The following is a 24,974-nucleotide window of genomic DNA, read 5'->3' on the forward strand; positions in this document are numbered from 1 at the left end:
AAAAGTAAATTCCAAAAACGCTTATTTTGGCTTTCAAATTTCCTGGGCGCCGCCATCTTGAATAATTGTGACGTAACTTGGTTGCCTTATTGTTCCAGAACAATCGCTCTTTGTATCAGAACAATAGGGCAACCAAGTTACGTCACAATTATTCAAGATGGCGGCGCCCGGGAAATTTGAAAGCCAAAATAAGCGTTTTTGGAATTTCTTTTTCTCGAATACAAACGCTTTCATTGGAAAAAGATTGAGCAATTCCAATTGTAAACATTATGTTCTGTGGTTTAAAGTTATTTTGTTGTTTTAGTGGAGGTTCCCTTTAAACACAGTATATAGAACGTTTTCAGATGATTGTTTTGTTGCCATGATAATTTATTACGTCACATTAATGTGTGCATCTTTTTAAACAGTTCCTGGTGTTTCACATGGTACCGTAACATTGACGTTAAGTGAAACGGTGTTGTAGAGTTCATCCTTCTAATAAGAAGTTCCTCCAAACTGTTGAAACGGGTTTGAGCCACGTTAAATTGTCAATGAATTCTGAACGCTTATTAAGGCCAATCACTTTGCAGCTTGGCAACGCTTGAAGCAATCAGTTCCCATATTAGGTCATACGGTGGTATATGACGTGATAACCGAGATTGAGTGAACCAATCAGACGGCTAGGAACGCAATATCCGAGGTCGAAAATTTAATAAAAAAATTATTTAAGCATGATAAAATACTCATATTACCACGAATTATTTTAGCCTAAGGATGGCAGAAAGATAAGAAATAATCTAACATTGAAATTATCTATCGCTTTCCAATTTATTTAACGGTAAAGAATGACTAAAAAAATAAAAACAAAAATAGAAAAAAGTTTGATCGAACCTAATTAACTGCAAGTAAAAGCAAATGGATTTTACGTATTCTATTTTTTCCATTGTTACCAATAGATAGCTACTCTCCCTAAAAGTCAATAGGTAAAATTCTATTATCTGTTACCTTACACACTTACTGCGTTTATGGCGGTTTTCTTTAATTTAGAACCGTACACCACCTTGGCCAATCATAATAGTCGCAAACTATGAGCCAATCATGACGCAAAGAAACCCGAAGCCAGCAGATGCGAACGCGACTGAGCTACGCAAGTAAGCAGTGAAGCTTTGTGTCAGTCGTCACCACTCTTCTCGCGGATTTGCTTCTGTCTTCTATTTTACCAAATGAAAATATCGCGCGAGATTTTAAGCCAAATACAGAGCGATTCAATACGAGACCAACAATGGCAATCACCACTGAAGTTCCTTTAGATACTCGATTATTAAAACCAACCTCTTTGATTTTACCCGTGAGATCTTTGCCGAACCATTTCGATTTTTCTACATAGATTGTGTATCCTTTTCCTTCAGCTTTTTTTATAGGCTTGAAAAAACGAAATATTTTATACCTTCAGGCGATCATTAGGCGATGACGCCATGAAGTGTACTTAAAATTTAAAATTTAAACCCCTTAATTAAATATCATACCATAAATAGCAATTTAAGGTTATTTTAAGCATTGTCAATTCATATTCAGCACAAATCCTTTTATCGAATAACTTCCGAGCCCACAGTCCCTATGATTTTTGACCCAAATCTCATGTGCTTTATCAGCGGTCAATTAAAGGGGGATGGCTGCCGGAGGCAGCTTGACTTATTAACTTAGTCAACAAACATTATGCAAGCCACCACGCCAAACTACCTTCGGCATCGCGAAAGATGAGCCTAGGGCCTTAATCCGGTCCTAGCAGACGGTGGGCTCGCGGCGAGCGATGCCAGTGCATTTTCAATTCTAAATACTGTAATAATATTGTGCGCGTTTATATTAATACGAAATTGCCCAGACGATTACTGGCTTTTGTTTCTTCATCAGTGGGGCTAATAACATTCTCCACCAAAATTTTCGTACAAAATTCATTCATTCATTCGGTCATTCATTCCTAAATCAGTTCAGTCGTTCGTTTTTAACCACCCTGCCAGCAGAGCCTTTACTTGACGAAAAAGAAAGGACTCTGCAGAAATCGTGTAAACATAGTAAATAGAGGAGAATGCATGGTTATGAAACCCGACAAATTTCTATGTTGTAGGTTTTTGTTCTCTTTTTTGGCCTTGGCCGTGCACAAAACACAATAGTTGTTTACTCCGTACTTAGAGAGTAACCAATAGAAAAGTGTTGGTTACGTAAGTCATGAATAGTGTATGAGCGCAAAACAAAAGATTGACTTTCGTGGACTTTCCAACCTAAATCTTGGCATCTTTGTTTGCTCCATTGATGTTTTCCGAGCTTCCAAAACAGTCCCCTGTATTAACTATGGTGTAAAGTATTTATTGAAGATCCACAAGCCGTTGCTTGGAGACAGTTTCAAACCCAGGCCAGGTCTCCATCGCACTCCTAGACGCCATATTGGCTTTCGTACTGAAGGCTCGATTTTGAACTTCACCTTGTCAAAAATATGATGCGCGCGCTTCCTAAACCGGTTTGACCGGAGTGACTAGCCCCGAAACTTGGGCTGCGGCGACTTAAAAAACTTGACTCGATTTCTGCAGAGCCTCTCCTGCTAAACCTCTGGTGAGATTTGGAGAGGCTCTGCTCGCAGGGTGGTTTTTAACACAAATGAAGTACAAGTAGAGCGTTGCACGACATAAACATTTGCAAATGTGAGAGAAAAGATTTTTCCCTCTCCAACCCGACCCAAAAAATGTCTGGAAAGAGTATGAGTCAGACTCTGGCTTTTGCAACCAGATGAAACCTTGGTAAACTTAAAAGCAGACAGAAAAACGGAGGGAAGAACTCTCGCTAGCAAAAGTTTTGGTGCAATGGTCTCCCCTGCCAAAGAAAGTCAAGTTTTGGTACACCATATTTCATGTTAAACTCATACAGATAGCGCAAGAGAGCTGTTTTCATCATGATAATGTTAATGAAAATACCAGATGAAACCTCTACCCAACAAAAAATCCTTGAATGTGTATTTTTTTGTCAGTGAAACGCCAGGGATTGGGAAATAGTCGAAGCAACACGAATTGAATCGTCTGTTCGATTCACGAATTACGATAACATCATCAAACCATCTTATTTCAGCCGTAGGTGCTGGTAAAACAACCAAAAACACATTCGAGGTACGTTTGCTTGACCTACAGGTAACAGGTACTGTATGGTGGGGTTGTCCCTCCGGTGACATCGGGACAATTCATAATTATTGCTGAACTTGCGAAGACCAATCAGCAAGTCTCTTCAAAGGGATTGATAAAATGTAAATTGTTCGACGATATCTGCGGATCTAAGCATGAAAAAAAGAGAGAGAAAAAATCGAAAAAGCCGTAGTCAATTATAACTGGATAACATGGAAGTAGAGAACTGGCCAACTGAGGTTATTTACAGGGAACAAGGTTTCTGAATCCATGAAGTTTTTAACCCCTTCACTCAAAGACGCCCCGAGTTGAGGAGTAAAACCATCAACTTTTAGCCGCTGCTTGGGGTGACTAGCAGAGTAATACTTTGGAGAATAATTGATAACCAGAGAATTGCTATTGAAAAGTACCCGGCCAAAGGTCTACGACAAGCATTTTTGGAACTCAGCGGCCAACGCCCCGTACTACCCCCTTGACGCCTTCGATGCAGTACGCGTGAAGTGGTTAGGGCGCTTTCCTTGAGAGCAGAAGACCAAGGGTTCATATTATCGGCTGCACTTGTACTTAAATAGTCAGCTCGTTTGCCCCTGGCCAGTTGAGATTCTTAAAAGTTGTTGTTGTTGTTGTTGTTGTTGTTGTTGTTCTGTTCTGTCATTTCGTTGATTGTTTATTGGCCCTGGGTGGGGAGTGGCGAATAGACCATTTCCGAGTTCATGTCTGCCTCCTCTTCAAAGCGAGTCTAAGTGCGAAGTTTTTCTTATGAAAATTAGTTTTCATTCATATGTAAAGTAGAACTAATTACCATCCCAAAAACTTCGCACTTAGACTCGCTTTGAAGAGGAGGCAGACAAGAACTCGCAAATGGTACATTAAGTATGCATGTAAATAACAGTTGAACTGGCAGTGACCACCATAATACGCCACAAGGCAATAATCACTTACTAGGATCACAGCTTAAACATATGGAGTCGAACTTTCAACGGAGTTTTCATCATTGGTTGATGTGTCGTGTTCTGTTACTTTGGGATTAAGTGCTTCGCTCTGCGAGTTCTTTACTTGCATGGAATTTTCTGTCTTGCTAGCAAGCATTGGCACATATTCACCACCGCTTCCTTTGCCATCATATGGCATTTCGTAGAAGGGAGATGGCTAAAATGACGAAACAAGAAAACTGCTATGCATAACTAAGAATAAGAAAGAGTGGGCAGGGCTTTGATACCGATATACTCAGTGCCGATCAAAAGCTGGAAGGTATCGAGGCCCACGCAGAACGCGACGAATCTACGACTGTGCCAGTTCCTAAAATATCTCATTGAAGGTGAATAGCGAATAATGAATAAATTTTGGGTTATAGTTTCCACATATATGCTAATATCATAATATATAAACTGCATGCAGAGCTCACACTCGACAAGCTATCAGTTGGCTGGAGAGGATTCCTTGCACCTGATCATCGATGATCAGTCTACCTACGCGTATAATATTTCTTACAACATTTTAGGAACACGTTTCACAGTAGTCATATATATTTTTCAGTGCAAAACTGTGTAAAGCAAAAACACAGCACTCAATCTCTGCATTTTCCACTCCGTGACCATCACACCCTTAAGAACTGTTACTTTGTGTAGGACCAACGGCTTGTTTGACGATTCATATTAATATTCTTACCCCTCCAAAAAACTCGGACTACCCAGGAGTTGCAGGGAACTTAACGCTAGCAAAACAGCCTATTATTGTGGCACGCTGACCGGAAGGAAGAATATAGAGGTACCGTTGCGACAGTACTTTCACTTGACCTAGGGGGATGTAGCAGCTCTCGTAACGTATGACGTGATTGGCTCGTTACTTTAGCCAAAATCAAAAGACTAAACAATTGAAACAAATGACTTACGGCCGATTTACACGGCATGCGACAAGCTTACCACAGGCCTACGACATGAATTACGATTGGCTCAGCTTTTTTAAAAACATGTTTTAAAATGCTAAGACATTTTTTCTGACGTACACGACAATCGTAAACGAGTTGTAGACCTGTCGTAAGCTTGTCGCATGCGACAAAACTCGTACCGTGCAAATCCGATTTACACGGTGCTGGCTGCTGCCCTTAGACTTAAAAACAATATAAGCTGGTAGCTCACAATACGAAACAATGGCAGGTTACGAGAGTTGCTACATTACTGGACCTGAAGTGGGCAATTTGTATAAGAAAAATATACTTTCTCAGCCGATTCCCAACCATGGGGAAAAATGGGGTGAGAAGGGATTCGTGAAGGACTCGAACATGGGTTTGTTGTTTGAAATATTTAACGATTTAACCAGTAATTGAGTACAACTCGACACCCATGAGTTTTGAGTCATCTAAGTGTAAAATTATGCACATTTCAACGAAAACACGTCACAACTCCCACCACTTATACTTCTCACATGACACCACCCTAGATCCTGTCACGCATACGAAATACCTAGGTGTGACTATCACTAGTGATCTACAATGGAACCCTCACGTCGCTAGCATAACTGTAAGGCTAACCAAATGCTTGACCTACTAAGACGCAATTTATCTGCTTGTGATCCAGCAGTAAAAAAAGCAGCGTACATGAGTCTGGTCAGACCACTTATAGAATACGTCAGCAGTGATTGGGATCCCCACACTGAACAGCTCATCGCTGAAGTGGAAAAAATTCAACGCAGAGCAGCACGCTTTGTCCTTTCCGACTATAAAAGCTATGAGCCTGGTTGTAAGTCAATGATGTTGAAAAAACTTGGCTGGGCACCTCTAAAGCTTCGTGTACAAATGGACGGAATAATTTTCTTCAACAGAGGCTTAAATAACCTGGCTGCCCTTCCCTTCCTGGAATCACTCCAGAAACCCACCAGGAGATCAAGACATACACATTGTGAACACTATATCCCACTCTCAGCTCGTATCGATTTGTATAAATACAGTTTCCAACCACAAACAGTAGCTAATTGGAACAGTTTACCTCAATCTATTATCGACTTATCTACTAACCCAGGAGCCTTTCAAGACTCCTTAGCATCGTATTATTGTTAATAATTCTAAACCGTTAGACCGCTGACACTGTGCAATATATCTTTGTGAGGTAGCACAATAAAAGCGAAGTGAAGTGACACCTTAGTTTCAAAACAGCTGGGTACCTAAACAAAATTCATTACACACAAGGGCGGATCTAGGGGGAGGGTGCATGGGGTGCCCCCTCCCCCCTTCCAAATCACCTACGCCATTCCTTAGTGGTGCACCACCTCTAAGAAAAATCCTGGATGCGCCCCTGATACACAGCAATACTTACACATGTATCTAGTTTCCACAGAGGATTTCCTTCGCGTCGTATTCTGTCTTTTCTGTTGACGAAAATAGTACCCCTTATGCGATACTTTACTTTTGAGCTTTCTCAAAAAGGTGTATAAAACCATTTCCTCTCCCTTTCCTCTCCTTTGTCCCAGCAACCGACAAAGCCCCCATTGACTACGTGCGTGACCCTCATACAAATAAAAGGTTCCTTTAAACATCACTGCCAAACCGGTTACATTGTTGTGAGGCGATTAGGTCCAACCACCACATTGTAAACTCAGAGCCCCCCCACTCTAAACGAATCGTGTTTGGGTTCTTTTACGTCCTGCAAAGTTTATGCTAAGGGGGATGGTGTAGACGGAATCTACAGTTAATGATCCTTATTATGAGAGAAGGATTGAGGATTATATTACAAAGGTAGCAATTTCTCCGCAGTTACACGCTGTAACACGGAAGGGGTTCAAAACATGCAACATGCACGCCAGCGTGATGCTCAACCCAGCCAATCAAATGCTTGGTGATATACGGAGAATACGACGCACTAGAAAAAGGGGTCGCATCACGCTCTGCTTTTGTTCGAAGCCATTCAAGGAAGACTGCTTATCCAAGATGGCGATCAACAAACAGCAACACTGAGACGGAACTATTAAAAGATATCTCCAGGACGAAAATATTGACTTAGGATTTTAAAACAAGGACAGATAATACTATTGCACAAATTATTTGAGAGTTCTGTGTGCGTCCACGGTTGATTGACAAATCCACCCCCCCCCCCCCCCCCACCTTCTCATCCCAAAGATGGATGCAGCTCTTTACAACCTCTAATTTCATTGGATCCCTTTAGGACGCAGCTCTATTGTTTCTAAGGTAAGTGTCCATCGTTGATTGGTTGTATATTTTGGTTCATAATTCCCAACCAATCCCAGAAGACGTCGAAATAGCTGCGTACTGCCCTGGGCTCGATTACCTGCCGCTGCTCGTGAAAATGAGCCCGCACTCATACGTGGGCCCGAGTGAGCGGCGAAAATCGAGCATACGTACCACCCCCGACAAATCACCGGTATGTTCATAAGGTAACAAGTCTTTTACAGTGTGTCTTCGTGATTAAAACAAGAGACCGCGTGCGCAATCACAAAAAGAAATGTGACTTATGTACCTTAACTTCCTTTTCCAAAGATAAACTGCAGCAACAACGCATCCTACGCAGAGAATAATCCCCGAGCTTAATCCAATGATAAGAGAGAAATTCCAGGTCCCCTTCGGGTCAGGCTCGCGTGTTGGTGTGGTTTGAGCTGATTGATCTGGGTCTTAAACAGAAGGAAAAAAAAGAAGATCAAACAAGAGAAAAAATATTGATCGAGGAATGGGCTTTGCCTTCTAAGTGCCTTAACAAATGACACTGGCCCTAGTTAGCGGCTAGTGAATTGGGCTATTATTAATCCTGTAAGAACTTGAGCTGGGAAACGAGAAAGAGAAAGGATGAATCTTGCTCTCTTCACGCATTCCTTTTTTGTGACCCGCTCGATTCCTAATCTAACGTTTACTCAGCCGGCATGCGCCAACGCCTGAATTTGGAAAATTAATTAACAAGAAATGCGAAAAAAATCAAGGCCTCGCAGTTTTTTTTAATTTTGCCCATATATAAAGCACGATAGGGAAACGAGTATAAACATACCAAGAAGATTCCTGGCATTACTGTTCACAAGACGTTAAGAGTTTTGGATGAAACCTGGCCTTTTGATTAGGAACAATGTTCATGGGTTAACATAGATTATTAAAGCAACGCGAACCAAAAGTGCAGAGTAATCACCAAGCGGAAGCCAAAGCCAAAGATACGTTTTCTCTCAGCGGTTTTTAAACGTAAAATATTAAGGTGGCAACGTGGCCGCTTATTTGGAGCGCCGGATTTCAACGGTCTCCGGTCGCTTTTAGTGAACCCCGGTTTAAGAAAAAAGGAAAGGAAAGGAACTTAAGTGTCTAGTCGTTCTAGCGCTGGGGCATTAATTGGGGACACTGTAAACTGAAATCAACAATTAACGCAAATCACGTCAAATAGTTTTTTAGGAGATGGGAAAACCGGAGTACCCGGATAAAAACCTCTCGGTGCAGAGTAGAGAACCAACAAACTCAACCCACATATGACGCCGAGTCTGGGAATCGAACCCGGGCCACATTGGTGGGAGGCGAGTGCTCTCACCGCTGCGCTATCCCCGCATAGTTTCCCAGAGGTCTTTCCGGCATCTCATCTCAGCAGGAAAAGCAAAATGTCGCGCTCTGTTAATGAATATGTACTTATCGACTGAGTTAGGTCTGGCCGGACGGGAAAATATTTGGCCCGAGGTCATGGCGTACGGACCAAGCGCAGCGAAGTCCGTGCGCCATGACCGAGGGCCAAATATTTTCCCGTCCGGCCCGACCTAACTCAGTCAATAAGCATTTTATCATATGACCACCGCGCTTTTCCCTTTTTTTTTTGCGGGTAACAAAATTCGGAATGTTCACTTACGTCGCTCATTTTGACCAAAAAGTTGTTTTAGTTCGCATCTCGCGCGCGCTTTCGTTGCAAAACTATTGAGAAAATCCCCGTATGAGGGCCGTACGCGATCCTGCCCTGCTCGCGCGATCGCGTACGGCCCTCATACGGGGATTTTCTCAATAGTTTTGCAATAAAAGCGCGCGCAGGGCCGTACGGGTCATATGATAAATACACTATTTTCACTGTCAAAGTAGCCACGGACTACGCGCAACGCCGGTATCCTTGTAACACCGCAGGGTTTAGGAGACAATGTTATTCAAGTCTCCAGGGAACTCATTTGCCTATTTATACAAACCTTCTCTGGTTTTCGGTCTCTTTCGCCAAGTTACGCCGTTCTGGTCCAGTGTCAAATTTTTTTGGGCCCCTCCCACCTCCCCTTCGGCGACGCGTGCATCTTTCCCATATCTCTGTCTTACGACCCTCTGCAAAATCTCGCTTCCCATAACTTAGCATCGCGAAGGCATTCAGTGGTTGCATTGACAGTGAAAATGGTAGACGATCTTCTTCGAGATTAATTCGTACTTGTGGACAGTTTTTTTTTTAATGGGAGATCTAACCAGCAAATAATATTTAGACTAAAAACAACATAATTATACAAGGCTGGTTGTACGGCTGTGAGGATATATATTTTTTGTTTGACCAATATTTTGTCAGGCACGGCCTGACTTCTTCAGGGCCCGGTTGTTCGAAACCGCGATTAGCGCTTATCCACGATCAAATAAGCTAATCGGCGATTAGTTTCTGTTGTTCAAAGCCCAATTATCCCTAACCCATGATTAAACGAAGGGTTAAATTTAACCCACCTCGATACATGGATTAACCATTCAATCGGCCGATTAAAACAATAAAAACAGCAACGAAATGGCTGGCTTGTTGTATGGCTGTGTCGCTATGGGTAGTAAAAAAGACAAAAACAGATGCAATTTCGGCACGTAGGATTCACAATTGACGGCTACACAGGTACAAATAAAGAGCTTAGCACAAGGTATCGTTTCGGACGGGAGTCCATAATGTACATCACTCACCTTCTAGTAGCTATAGAAGACCTTCGCCGTAAAACCCAGCGAAATCACCCTTTCTCCATTCTTCAGCAAATGCCGATTGGTTTAAAATTTTACGCAAGAGGCAGTTTTCTCCAGATAACTGGTGGCACCATTGGCCGAGCCTGAGTAGTTCGGTACAGACTTTTTGGAGCCGATTTCGGCGACATATTCTCCCAAACCAGATTTTTTTGGTGTTCGTAACACTATTAATTGGTGAACTTGCTTTGCAAGATTTCCATGTTTTCCTCATAGATCTCGATTAAGACTGAAATTTCTGACGCTGTGGCTTTCGTGATTTTTTAGCCGGGGATGCTATTTTGAAGACAATGGACAACAATGCTACCAGCGAATTCCTTGTGTTATTGTGCATAATTAATTGTACTAAATTAACGCAAATTATTCTATCTTCAATCGTAGATTAGTTAATCCACGGACTAATCTGTGCTTGAACAACGGTTTTTTAACCAGTGATTAGTTAACCAAAGATTAAGAAACTTAACCCACGATTAGCTTAATCGGGTTTTCGCACAACCGGGCCTAGGGAGTTTTCAGCTATTTGCCGTAACAATTTTTGCAATTCAAATATAAGACATAAGAATTCAAATATAAGCCTATATATATATATATGAAGTTTCCTGCTTCCACAACTACAAAACCTTGACGCCGACACAGGACTCTACCGAGACGACGGTCTAGCCGTTTCTAATGCTTCACTGAGAGTCACAGAGGACATCAAGAAGGAAATATGTCGCGTCTTTAATCACAATGGACGACGCATCACAACTGAAGCCAACAAACAGATCGTTACCTTCCCGGACGTCTCTTCCAACCTAAACAACAGCACCGCGCACCGGTGGCTCAGTTGGATGAGCACCGGGCTCCCATGCGGAAGGTCGTGAGTTCGACTCCGGCCGCACCAACACTCAGGGTCTTTAAATAACTGATGAGAAAGTGCTCCCTTTGTAATTACATCCGCAAATTATCGGGATAAGGACTATGATAAACCATAAGCCCCGTATCACAAATACCTTCCATGTTCATTAGTTCCCTGTGGGACGTTAAAGAACCCACACACTATTCGAGAAGAGTTGGGGATGAAGTACCCGGTGTTGTGGCTGTCCTTTGTAAGTATATGGGTGGGTGGGTATAGCAGGTCCACATCAGCTGAATAGCTGCCAAAACTTCAACCTACTCAAGGAAATAAATATCAAACAAACAAACCTAAAACCACATTTCAGTACGTCTACCGCGAGAGCAACCACCCACCAATCACCACAAAAAACATACCAGCCGGTATCAACAAACGACTGTCATCCCTTTGATCGGACAAAGCATCCTTCGACCAAGCCGCCCCTCCATACCTAAAAACACTCGACGAGAGCGGATACCACTACACTCTACACGAGCCAACTACGACTACCAAACGGAAAAACAGGCAACGAAGCAACATCCTATGGTAAAACCCTCCATTCAGCAAAAACGTCAACACTAATATCGGACACAGATTCCTCCCCCTAATGGACAAACACTTCCCTCAAGACCACAAACTTAGAAAATTCTTCAATCGCAACAGCGTCAAGACCAGCTACAGCTGGATGAACAACACTAAAAAAATTATCGACAATCACAACAAGCGCATTTTGAACTCATCGGGAAATACTGATGAAGTCGCAAACAGCACAATTGACAACAAAACATGCATATAGCTCTTTGGCATTACAAAGCTTTTGCTTTCATGTCCAAATTGAGCACTCTACTAGGATGAGCCATTCCCGCTAGCAATTGCGCATGCTCACTATCTCGCTAGTTCGAGCACTTTGGGAACGCTTAGCTGTACCACATGTGTGGGACATATGGGGTGGTTTATAAGCTTAACCCCACTCCTAGACATCAACACTGCACTGATGAGGCCCAGAAGGTCTGCAGTTAGTTAGATAGAAAGATGTATGTCTAGGGTTAAAGACAAATATTATTTACAATTCTTCTCTTTTGTTTACACCACGGGATAACCTTAGCTTTACACATATATTTTAGCCCCCATGCATGTCTACAGTAAAATAATCTGCTTAATTGTGAAAACATTGCCTTACACAAATCTTTAGAAACTCTTGAATAATACACCAGTCAATGGTCCAATGGGCCCCCTCCCCTCCCCCTCCCCTCCCCGGTCCCGGGAAAGGGTAGGGAAATTGACAAAGCATCAAGGCAGAAAGCATCGATTTCCCCACTCCTTGGGCAGAAATCGGAATCAAATTCCCCTTCCTCAAAGGCTAGAATGTCTCAAGTCATACCAAGCTAAGACGTGAAAAACAAATGCAACTTTTTAGGCAGGATAACTACAGTAAATAACTGAAATGTTCTTCATTTTTACTGATGTTGGTTGTTTGGTCATTTTTACTGATGTTGTGGTTTCCACTGAGTGGTGCTTAAACTTACCTGTAATGGCTGGGATATAAAATGATTGGCTCATTGGACCACACCCAACACGCGTACACATTTGAATCGTCACAGCATAAGATTGATTCAGGCGTAAATGGGTCAAATTGCCAGTTTTATTAGAGATGCTGCTGGGCACCTTGACTTCTGCGGCGGCCATGCTGTTGTTTGGCATCCAATACTGAAGCACAAAGCGGGTGATTATTCCATTCCAAGTCTCTCTTTTTGGCAACTTTGCATTGTTAAGAAAAGAACACAAGAATTTTAAAAAAAGGAGAGAGCGAGAAAGAACATGTTTGCCATGCCTGCCTCCTCTTCAAAGCGAGTCTAAGTGCGAAGTTTTTGTGATGGTAATTAGTTCTACTTGACATATGAATGAAACCTAATTTTCATCACAAAAACTTCGAACTTTGACTCGCCTTGAAGAGGAGGTAGACATGAACTCGAAAATGGCCTATTAATTTTGTCTAATATTCATTATCATAATCTGAAACAAAGGAAAATCGAAATTGAACTGGTTAAAAAAAAAAATGAACCAGGAAAAAAAACTTGAACCCCAACACAAACATTAAATCAAACCTTGAAAGACTTGAAGTAGCATACGAATTACAACAAGTTCTCAGAGTGGGACTTAAAAGAACAGGCAGGCTTTTTTTTTTCTAAAACAGCAAGGAAGCAATTGGAAGTGTTGCATTCTTTTTTCATAACGCTTGACATGATAAATTTTGCATTTTTCATAAAGTCAGCATAATTTGTCTCCATGATATTTAAACTTGCTATTACGAGGATATGCCACACAAGTAATCATACTCCTTTTTCCTTCTAATAATATTAGTTTACTCGGAATGAATTAATTATAAATTCGCCCAAAAGTCATTGCGCACCGTGAGTGAATTTCGTGTAATACGAAATTACCCAAATGGCTGACATTTTGTTTCCCGCATGATTCGTCTAAGTGTATTCAAGCAATCATATCACGCATTTGGACAAGCCGTCATTTGAAAACAAAAACAAATGACCGCAACGGATTTTGGGCGAATGTAGGCCTTTAAGTACTATGTCCACGAATGACAGTCCTATTGCACTGGTTCATTATTTTACACTACAGAATTGTATTAGTATGTGTAATCAAATGGCGACGAGTGAAATTAGGAAATAATTTCAAAATTCTAATAATTTCCCTCGCCTAAAGGCTCAGGAAATTATCAGAATTTTGACAAAACGCACGTGAAATTATTTCCTAATTTCACGAGAAAACCATTTGATTACCTTTCAATGTCGTGGGTGACAAATTACGCTCACAACCGTAATTGTAAAATCGCTCGAGTACTTTATCCAACTGCTCGGGAAGAATCATCTCCAGGTTTTTCTCAAGGCTATTTACGTCACACCTTTTCTCAAAAACTCTCAAGCATGCAAGGGATATCTCTGTTGGAGAAACAGGACTAAAAAAGCTTTTGGCTCAATAGGACGATAATAGTTTCTACCACTGGAAATCAAGATACCAGCTCTGCATTCAATAGCTTGTCTTGCTTATACTGGCAGAAAATACTTTGTATGCGTCGATTTTCAGACATGGTTTGTATTCGAAAACCATATTTAAGCACCCTTTATGATCACAATGGCTTAAATTCTTGTGACCGTCGTTTTATGCCGTCTGTGTTGTACACTAGTGCACTACACACTATGTCATTTCACCGGGCTGTAAGAGTAGCGAAGATTTTAAGTCCGTGGTGGTAATAGGCCCGCACCGCGTGCATAAATCACGGAATTAAATTGGTCTGTTGGAAGCGTGCTTGAGTTCAACAAATGAGCCCCAAAATCGGCCAGAATTTGTGACGCTGATCATAAAGCAGCTTCTATTCCCAAAACGATGGAATTACCTGGTGATAAATAACCTCGTATAGGAGAGCGAGTTTTTGGGGAAAGAGTAAAACACTGGCCCCTAGTCCATGGACTACCCCGATGAACTACTCAAATGGACAACCCCAAAAATACTATTTCAAGTGAGTACTATTGGTCGTAAGCAGAGTCACAATTAGTTCTAAGCCTAAACACCCATTTGAAATAGTCGAACAACCCATTTTAAAAAGGTAAGTTTTCTATAATTACTGTTGTGATGGACTATTACTTCATGTAAGTGAAGAGAGACCCGTGCAATTTTGCTTCGCGAGTTGTTAGTAAACAAGCAAGGTATTATTAAACTTGATCGCGGCGGCCGCTGAATTCGATGTCACTTTCGATTTTGCCATTTACTTGTGCAGCCAAAAGTAAATGTGCAACAGGAAAATTGAGCGTAGCAGAAATCTCCCAAGTAATGTTTTCGCTGATGGTAACTTTTTGTATTCGCGGTACAAAAATTTATGATGTTTTCATGTCGCAAATTTTGTTGCGTGCTGATGGCAAAATATTAAATATTTTCTAATTCTCCATCGACACTTCCTGAAAACTTCCTTCTGCTCCTCCTAAAAACTGTGTATAATATTTATTTACTTTTTCATGAAAATTGTTTTGGATAAAGCAGGCTAACAAGATCTGTACCTTGTTGGTTCACATTTTTGAACGTTTAAATAGAACTTTCAGTCCTAATTGTTTCTCACAGCAAGTCGTATATTTTAAGGTCACCCATCCAGATACTAACACCGCCGGACAGGGTTTAGCCTCAGTGAACTTTTGTCGCGGAAAGCTGTCAGACGCTCAGAGTACACGTTAAAAACTTTCAGTGGAAAAGCTTGAAAAAAGCCTCAAAGCCAATGCTTCTCGATTCCCTTTTATTTTCTTCAAGCTTTCTGGGTTTAGCATTTTACTAGTGACCACATGTCTTCTCAGGGGGCTACAGTATTTACCTAAGAATCTATTATGGCACTAAAATGATGTATGGTACCAAAGGAATATTGTGTACAATTGGAGCTACATATTACGCAAGGGAATTTAAATCTCTTAGGAAACAAAGCGTAGCTCAGTTGACAGATATGGAATAAAGCGCTGTTACCTGCACTACCACACGTATGCAATGCGTGCCCATTTTTTTCATGGCCCTCCTTATTGAAAAAAACTGTGAACCTCCCTTGCTTTCCACCCCCAACTCCCCCCCTCTCTCCCCACCGCTAATTTCTGACAAGTTCCTTATCACCCCATCAATGAATAATTGACAATAATACACAACCAAGAAATAATACAATTGAAAAAGGTTTTAATATCTTCCAAAAAACTCTCGAAAGTAGTATGAGACTCATCGTTCAAATTTGCAAGCAAAGAATAAAAGTTCGCCTCATACACACAAGATGAGCTAATACACATACCGTCCATGTTACCATGACATCTCTGAACTCTCCATGCACATTAAATGTCATATTTGCATTGATATATGGATAACCGCTGGGTTCTAAAATTCAAATAAACTGGTATTGGCAAAAACAAAATAAATGAATGATGAGGAACATTGCAACTTGGAAATGTCATATCTTAAACTATAATGTCCCCCCCTGCTAAACTTGGGAGGTTGGCTGAACAGTTAGTGAGTGACTGGTTCAAAACCAATTCAAATAACTTATTATAAAATCATCAACAACTCTTTTTTAAGCTATATTGCTCTTGATTTACTGTCTAGGCTAGATAAGATAAGATAAGATAAGATAAGATAAGGTAACTTTGGCTAGTAAATAATTGACATGTTCACTTTTATCCCTTATTCTATTTAAGATTTCTTCCCACAATTTCCAGAATCCATTAGGCGAATTAGGTTTACATAACTTAAAGAGTTCAGAACCAGCTTAAAGGCATTGACACTTGTTGAATTTTGCATGCGTAGTGGCAGCTGGTTCCAATTTTTAAAAACTCTATTGCTAAAGAAGTCATGCGCTGATCTTAATGGCTGATGAGAAGTGACATTAAGATTACGAGTTCGATAAGCTATATTCGTCCCAAACATATTGTGAACATAGTCCACAAAACCGTTGATTATTTTGAAAGCCTTGTTTAAGTCACCACGCATTCGACGTTCCAGTAAAGTCATTAATCTGAGACACTGTAACCTTGAAATCACGATAAGGGAGTAGGCCCATGCCCTTGGACAACCCACACGTCCTCGCGTGTAATTAGGTTTAGTTGCTAGCAATAAATACGTTTGTATTTATGCGTGTCTGAATTTACCGCAATGTCGCAATCTTGCTTTGCAACCATGAATGGTTCGACATATAAATTTAGGATTACAATCTCCGTGATATCAAACGACAAAACACATTTCACTCTGACTTGGTTTTTAACCCCTTCGCATTTTTTAGAATCTTCTTACGGAGATTTCGGGCGACATGACCATGATTTTCGGGCGACATGACAAAGAATTTCGGGCAACATGACTCTGGTTTCGGGCAACATGACTTCGGGCAACATGACTTTCGGGCGACTTGACCGTAATTCCCCTCGTAAACTGTCTTTTGCAGTCCTCAATTTCGATCATAACACCCGACCAGTTTCTGTGTCTTGCGGTTGGGGCCCACACCTGCACTGCGAATTCCAAATGGGGTCTGACAAAAGCTTTGTAAAACTGGTATCAGCACTTCTGGTTTCATAGATATGACATTCCTAATGATCCATGACGTCCTTCATTTTGCTTTTCCAATCATTATTCCTCCCAACAAAGGGTATCACCAGCTGAAACAACCACTCCCAGATCTCTTTCCTTTTCAAGCACTTGCAAGGGTGAATGGCCCATCATGCAGTTATTCTTAGGGTTGTCTCAGTTACCAATATGCAAAACGCTGCACTTTGATTCATTAAATTTCATTTGCCACACATCAGCCCAATGGGATAAGCATTGTAAGTCCGACTGAATGGTTGCAGGTGATTGTGCGTTCCCTATTAACTTTGAGTCATCAGCAAATAGCGTGGTTGTATTCGTTATCTGGAAGTCCAATTAGACTAGGTCTACTACATGCCCATCCTCTAAAATAGTATTGATCGGCTTGATAGATTCTGTGCTACAGTGTGTACAAAATTATTATAACAATAACCCCTTAGGAGCCCCAGCTTGGATATGCCCAGTTGACAAGTAAAATTGTCTGGCAATAGACAGATCAAAATCTGTTAACACTCACTCCCAGGAGTCAATGGGTTAATGAAGGGGACATAGTTTTTGACTGGTTAACCCAATGACCCCTTAGGACCCCTTTCTCTACTACAAAAACTACACGTAACCCTGCTCTGACGAAGGGCTAACGCTCAAAACGTCAGCTTTTAGAATCTCTGTACGGGGTCAAATTACATTATCAACTCCGTTGATAAAACCAAACCTTAGGAGCCCTAGCTAGAATTCTCCCATTTGAAAAGTAAAATCATCTGGCATTAGACAATTTAAGTAAAATCTTCTAAAGTGCTACTACAGCTGTATGACCAAAAATCAATTCTACTTTTTCTTTGTATTTGAAAACTATGTTAACTGAACAAGTGACCAAAGTTTTGAGCCTACATTTCAAATGAGACAACTGTTTAGTTTGACAGGACTAGTCAGATGACTCACTAGTTTAAAAATGCAATATGTGTGGACATGCCTAAATAAATATGCAGCAGGGGAGTTTCGAGCTTTCAGACTTTTAAAATCGTGTTTTGCATGTATAATAAGCTGCGTTTACACGCTGCAATTTTAAGCCAGTGAGTCAGCTATGTTGTCATCTTATCCTCGAACCAACCCTCTGAGGTCCAATCGGTCAATCTTGAATGTGAGTAAGGGCAGACCGTGAAATCCAAAACTTGCATTCAAAGCAAACAACCTTTGGATATAATTTGAAGCTCACAATTTTGCCAGTCAGGTGTCAAGCAAACACGCTCTCAAAATCTGAAAGAAAAAGGGAAGTGAATTTTTTGATCATACTGTAGTAGCACTTGAAGTCTTGACCACTCCCTGGAGTCAATGGGTTCTTACTGGAACCACATGCTCACATGTAACTTGCGATTCATTAACTGCATGGGATCAAAAACTAAAGTTTGTTTGAGTGCACTCAGGAAGATTTATATATAAATTTATTTACTAATTATTTCAAGTGCTCTAACTAGATTTTCTAGTCTACGTTTGCTAACTCCTGGCTAAGTTGACCGTTGAGACCAGCTTATAATCTTACAAGTTCGTCATTGCACCTATTTCCCAGTTCATCTTCAATCTCCTTAAAAGCTAACAGAGTCCATCTTTTGTCATGATACATGTGTGGAAATCCTATAGTGCGACAATGTTGACTGCAGGTGCATCCATGCAGTCATGCTGTGACTCTAGTGCACAAGCTTACTTTTGTTGATTTTGTTTTTTCTTTATGCAATTCATGGTGATCAGTCTTTTTCTTGATTTCTAATGTAATCACTGTATTTTGATAACGTCAGACATCTCCTTGGTTTTATTTCATCAGATGTGATTCAACAGTGACATTATCCATTGTTTGCAAGCTAGAATGAAGGAACATGCATGGTCTTGTTTCAATGACTCAATAACTTCTCTGTAAGAGAAGGCATTCTGATGAACATGATTGTTTTTAATAAATTACATAATTCATTGTGTTTTTACACTGTGAGTCTTCATGCAATGTATCTGAGAATTAACATGGGCCGAACTATCAATAAGATTCTCCACACGTGTGGTCATGATTAAACAACAACTTTTAAAATTTGACACTCTACATACATGTACATGTATTTTCTCACTGGTTTATGGGTATCAAAGTTGATTCCACCTGGCTTTCATCTTCAAAAACACCTTTAATTGTCAGAAGTTGTCGATAGACACCATGTTAAATTTTACAGCCTATTTAACCAAATGTTATTGATAGACATTGTGTTAAAATTATACACCCTAGAGTGTCAATATGCATTCACCAAAATCTTGAATGGACTGGCGCGCTCAAACGGCATTAACGCCATCCAAGACTTGTGCGAACAAAGGAAATGTTGAATCAATGTTAAGGGAAGGCATAAAATTAATATTTATTTAATGTCATATATTAATGCGATACATTTATATCACATTATATACAACAATCATTTTAACTCATCTTTCAACAAATGATATGACTATGTTACATAAACTTTTCAAACACCCCAACAAATTCATTCAACAAAGTATTGAATGCATGTTGAAGCAAAATATTGACACTGTTTGAAATTAGGTTTAAACTGCCTCTCTGTATGCTTGCACAGATGCACAATTCCCTCTACCAAAACATTGCTGTACCTTCTTCCAATGTTCTATATGAGAATGGGCCAATGAACTTTCCATTTGTAGCATCTCCAAGGAGTGGTGATATTGCACAAGCAATGTAAATGTGGTACAAGGTGTACGGACGAAGTTTGGTAAAATCACGCCGCATGTCATGCAAATAATTGCCCAAAAATTCTATGGTCTAAATAAATAAAAAATAGCAAGATTGGGATCAATCATTAAAATCCAGTAATAGTTATAACATATGAAAGGCTCTGGTTTCCAGTGTCCTTTTGCAAAAAAGTAACGTTCCCTCAATTGCAGATTATTTTTGGTACTAACTGAAGGTATTATTCTCACTGATGAGTGTATTTTCTGACGTAAAAACTGAATTCAAGAGCCCAGATTAATTACATTATTTTACAGAGAAGCTTCTAGCGCTTTGCTCCAGAAACATATTACACGTAGATCACATGGAATAACTTTACTTATATAGCCATACACAATAATATACACTGTAGTCACGTGGGATCATCATTGATCATCACAATCCTCTATTGATCTGACTCTGGCAAATCATGGAGGTACACTGTAGCTGTAGAGAGGAGTTCACTATTTAAGCCAGCTTAATATCGGTCACCCAATTAAAACGCAGACTGTGCAGACCAGGGGTAAAATATGGTGTTACCCTCACTATTGTTGAGAGCTAACCGTAAACAGGCTAACCTGAATGTTATTAAGGCCTAATTAGGCTAACCAAATGTTATTTAGGCCTAATTCAGGCTAACCGAATTTTCATTTTGCAGACGGTCTGCACAGTCTGCAGTCTACGTTTTTCAGTGTGAGTCCCGCTTAATATGGCCTCTTTCTGTCCTCAGATTTCCTTGGAAGCATCCTTAACCCATGGCCAACTGCTTGGTACGTACATTGTACCTCTGTGATTTTGAATGATTGCAGTAAAATAACTTACAAAACATCTATTTATTAATTATATTTTAAAGTCCCTATGACGCTTATTTTTTTCCCGTTTTTTAACTTTTCGTTAAAATATCTATAGTGCCTGGAGTGTAGTACTTTAAAAAAAATTCCCTCGTAGAGTATCCACACGTTTTAGCGGGCGTTTGATTATACGCAAACAATTTTGACTGAGCCAGCTGGGCCCTCAGGTAACTAATGACATCAAAGAAGTACACGTAAGTTGATTGCATCTCTTCAGAAAGAAATGTGCAAAAAGGTAAGAATAGGAGTCTTGTTGAAAATCTAGAGCTCATTGCAAAGTCTTTATAGAAATGTTGGACGATAGTTAGCAGTGAATGTTCTGAAGATTCCGAATGTAATTACATTCTTGACTTCTGTGACGTCACTAGTTAGTTACCAGCACCCAACTGGATCGGCCAAAAATCAAAGGCCCGCTAAAATGCGTCCAGACATTATAAGTACAAGTGAAAAGTTTAAAAAAAGCATCACAGGGACTTTAAGAACATGATCTTTATGAACACTTTAGCCAATTAACACAATAATTAAATGAACAATGTATTTACCACAAAAACAGCTACTTACATGTAGGAACCTTATTTTTGTCCGTCGGTTCTACCATTGAGACTTAATTGGCTAATTTAGATGATGTAAAAAATCTCCAATTTCTTCAGAGTAATCCCACAGAAATTGACAATGTCCTACACGTCAATCTAGCTTGTACCATGCAGTACCTATGATACCATTAAAAAGGCTACATTCGTACGAGTACCTTATTTTTTCCAGTGTCTCCCAAAGTTATGACTAAAAGGTATGTTAGGAAACTCTTAAAATCTCTCATGTCCTTTGGAGCATTCCACATCAAAGACAATGTCCGTCTCTTCTCTGTTATGACGTAAATGTTTTCAGGTTTTGTACACTTCACTAGTAAATGCAAATTAACAAATCAGCAGCTGAGCTTCTTTACATTGAACATAAATTTGTCGATAGATTAGTAATGAAAAAAAAAAACAGCCACATTTTGAAAAAGACACCTGCATTGAATCAAAGTTATTAATTAAAGGTACTGTTCCTTCATTTTGCATGTGACATCCACATCTCTCAAAAGGTTTGGAGATTCAGTTCCTAAAAATGCTGTGCAAAAACGGTGCTTGTCAATTGACTGCTCTAACCAACAAACCAACGATTGATACGGCGGGTCTAATTTGCAGGTCGCAGGTTGCAGGTCATTGTTTCACCAATACAGAAAGTATCCTAAACATTCTTAAAAGCTAACCTTAGGCCTAATTAGGCCTAAACAAAAGTTTTTAGGCCTAAGGTTAGCTTTTATGAATGTTTAGGATACTTTCTGTATTGGTGAAACAATGACCTGCAACCCGCGACCTGCGACCTGCAAATTGGACCCACCGCGATTGATAACATTGATTGATCAATCTTTTACTGAATCAGTCAGTCACTACAGACAAAATTAATTTTTCTTCATGTCCATAGACAACAAGGCCATAAATGTATTTTTTGTAACCAGAAATTGACAACAATAATTAATTAGACTGGTCATTTTAATACATTAATGTAACCATTTCAAAATAAAAGGCCTCGATCAGCAAGTAAATTGAACTGAAAAATAATTAAAAATGAAAATAAGTTCCCAAATACATGTACCTGAATTCAGTGGTTTGCATATGATCTTAGGGCTGTAACTATCACTTTGCACATTTCCAAAGTTGATGACAAAATGGATTGCAGCCCTTCCTACAGAAGGCTTGGTGTAATTAAACAAATGTGGGAACAATGCTTTGACAAGAAGTGTGATATTACAAGTGAAAATGGTATTGCTACCATTTGGGTTCATGGCTGTGAACAAATCCAAACAATGTTTGAATATACTGAAACCATGTGGAGGTCTGTTACAGAACTGATTTTGTGGAGAAGGGTTGCGACAGTAGAGCACATTGTAGGTGAATCGTAAGTCACTTTGCTTGTTCTCAACAGTGTTCCACAACAACAAAGTTCGAGGAGGCACTCTTCCAGTTGATACACACTGTGGTTTCCTGATGAACTCTACAAAAATAAGGCAACAAAATTGAATAGTCAGTAGCACTTCAGCAGTTTTGTCCTCAGTATTAGAGAACTTAAACAAAGTACCACTGTGATAAAAAAAATCTTAGACTAGTCTTATTTTTCTTTGGATTTCAGAACTAATAGTATGTTAACTGAACACTAATTTTAAAAAGACAACTGTTTGTCTCAACTGGAATTTTCCTATTTATTGTCCCACCGTTTAAAACTTCAAGATATTGAGAGAGATGGATCAAGGAGAAATTATGACGTCAAAGGCTCACTAGTTTATAAATGCATGTGTACACCGCAGCATTAATATACAGCGCAGGAGTTTTGGGCTTTCATACTTAGTCTAGTCTTTTAAACTCGCATTTTGCAAATGAAATAATCTGCATTCACACACTCAAATTTTAAGCTAGTGAGCCTTTGACGTTACTTTTCCCTGGACCCAACCCTTTTAGGTCCAATCAGTCAGTCTTGAACGTGAGTAATGGCATATCATGAAATCCAAAACTTAAACTCAAGAAAGTAAACAGCCTTTAGATAAAAGTCAAAGCTCAAAATTTTGCCAGACAGGTGTTCAGCAAACACACTTCCAAAATCTGAAGAAAAAGAGGATGTGAGGTTTTTTTTTTTCACGGAGGCACTTTAAACAAGGATTGAAGATGACAGCTACAAGGACGTACATTGTAGCAAAATACTTATTAAGGGTTTTCTCTGTCTAATTCCAGTTGATTTTACTCATCAATGAGGAACGCTTCAGAAGTGAAAGAGTAACTAACATATCTATAGTTTATACTTCAAAACTACCAGTTATGTTCCCTTTTGTGAACAAAAAAATGGTTCACCCTACATGTCCCACATACACGTGTGTTTTACAAACTGATACATTTCTGTCACGTTCTTGTCCTAACACTGATGTCAAAATTAATGACCAAATAATTTGCGGTTATACTGTATTGAGATCGTGAGCACCCAAATGTTAAAAAAGCTAGGGTAACAAAAGGTGACACACAATCTGGATACTTAAGAACTTCACCCAATATTATTGTTTTATTATAAGATCTATCCTGGAGTATGCTTTCCCTCAGGGCTGCCCTTTCCCTCTTTCCTCTCTGATCTCAAAGAATCAGTCCAAAAAAGAATACTCCCATTTAGTTGCCAATACCAAGTGCCTCTGTAAGTTTGATACTGTTAACTTGCAGGACCTCATTATAGAGAATAGTGCGTTTATCTCTGGTGGATAGTGTGGGAGGATGGTTATGAAAACACTGACCTCTAATCGACTACAGTGAAACCTGTATTAAGCGGACACCGTATTAAGCGGACACCCTCTATTAAGCGGACAGTGGCCGAATACCCTAAATTTATATCCCTTATTTACTGTAAATCAAACCTTTATAAACCAGACACCTCTATTAAGCGGACGCGGACACCTAAAAAGTACTTGAAATGGTCATTTCTATTGTTGCCAACCTGTATTAAACGGACACTTGTAATTAAACTCCACCACACAACATGCCAGACACCGGAAACGAGGAAGGCGCCAACCACCAATTTTTCTATTTTTAAAATTAAAAACGTGACTTGACAAACGGTGTTTGTTGAATACACAAGGACAAAAGAAACCGTAAATGCATACACGTCCACGAAGCCTGTACAGCTAGTATACAACAAATCCTTTGTTGATAAGTTTATCTTTTAACCAGTTACAAGAAAATAAGTCACCTTGCAATACATACTCGCAGGGTATTTCCAAACCGTATCCACCACCTCTGTTTACCAGTTTTCCTGTAATCACCCCTTTCCCTGAGTTTGTTGGTCGCTTTAAAAACTTCGTCAACCACACCGCCATCAGCTTTGGAACGTGCCCAAAAACCTCCATAAGATCTGTAACTTCGTTTGGGTGTCCAGTACGTTTCTGAGCTGAAGAATGCACTGGCTCCTGGTTTGCGGATGGTATTTGTAACTGTACAACTGCCACAGCATTTTCGTCAGCAATGTTGTTAGGTTCACGTTTTAGAGGGTTTTTGTCATTAACATCAGGCTCCCATATCTCCATATATGCATGATAGCCACAAACAAACGAATTCACTCCTATAATTATAGATTCCTTTTCCATTTCCACGTAAACTGTAGCTTAAACTACGGTACTAAAGCGGGCTTGGTGTGAACACTACTTCAGAACTGTTTCTGTTTCTGTCCCGAATAACAAAGTGTCAATGTGTAAGATGAGAAACATAGGTCTACAGGCAAGTGTCACTTCTACTGTCCATGCATTTGC

General features: G+C 39.9%; 1 protein-coding gene across 1 annotated transcript in view; it reads right to left on the minus strand.

Annotated features, from left to right (window-relative positions):
• Nucleotides 1-673: 673 nt before the first annotated feature.
• Nucleotides 674-24,974, minus strand: part of LOC138042587 (uncharacterized) — a 28,271-nt gene continuing 3,970 nt past the window's right edge. The window contains exons 3-11 of the mRNA XM_068888533.1: nt 22,292-22,690; nt 21,402-21,553; nt 19,688-19,856; nt 15,777-15,859; nt 12,475-12,706; nt 7,616-7,766; nt 6,458-6,509; nt 4,089-4,295; nt 674-3,295 (exon numbers count right to left, since the gene is read on the minus strand). Coding sequence (XP_068744634.1) covers nt 4,101-4,295; nt 6,458-6,509; nt 7,616-7,766; nt 12,475-12,706; nt 15,777-15,859; nt 19,688-19,856; nt 21,402-21,553; nt 22,292-22,690 — 1,433 coding nt within the window. The 3' untranslated portion in view covers nt 674-3,295; nt 4,089-4,100. The remainder of the gene's footprint in view (nt 3,296-4,088; nt 4,296-6,457; nt 6,510-7,615; nt 7,767-12,474; nt 12,707-15,776; nt 15,860-19,687; nt 19,857-21,401; nt 21,554-22,291; nt 22,691-24,974) is intronic.

Source organism: Montipora capricornis, chromosome 3 (assembly GCF_036669925.1).
Source record: "Montipora capricornis isolate CH-2021 chromosome 3, ASM3666992v2, whole genome shotgun sequence".
Classification (NCBI taxonomy): Eukaryota; Metazoa; Cnidaria; class Anthozoa; order Scleractinia; family Acroporidae; genus Montipora; species Montipora capricornis.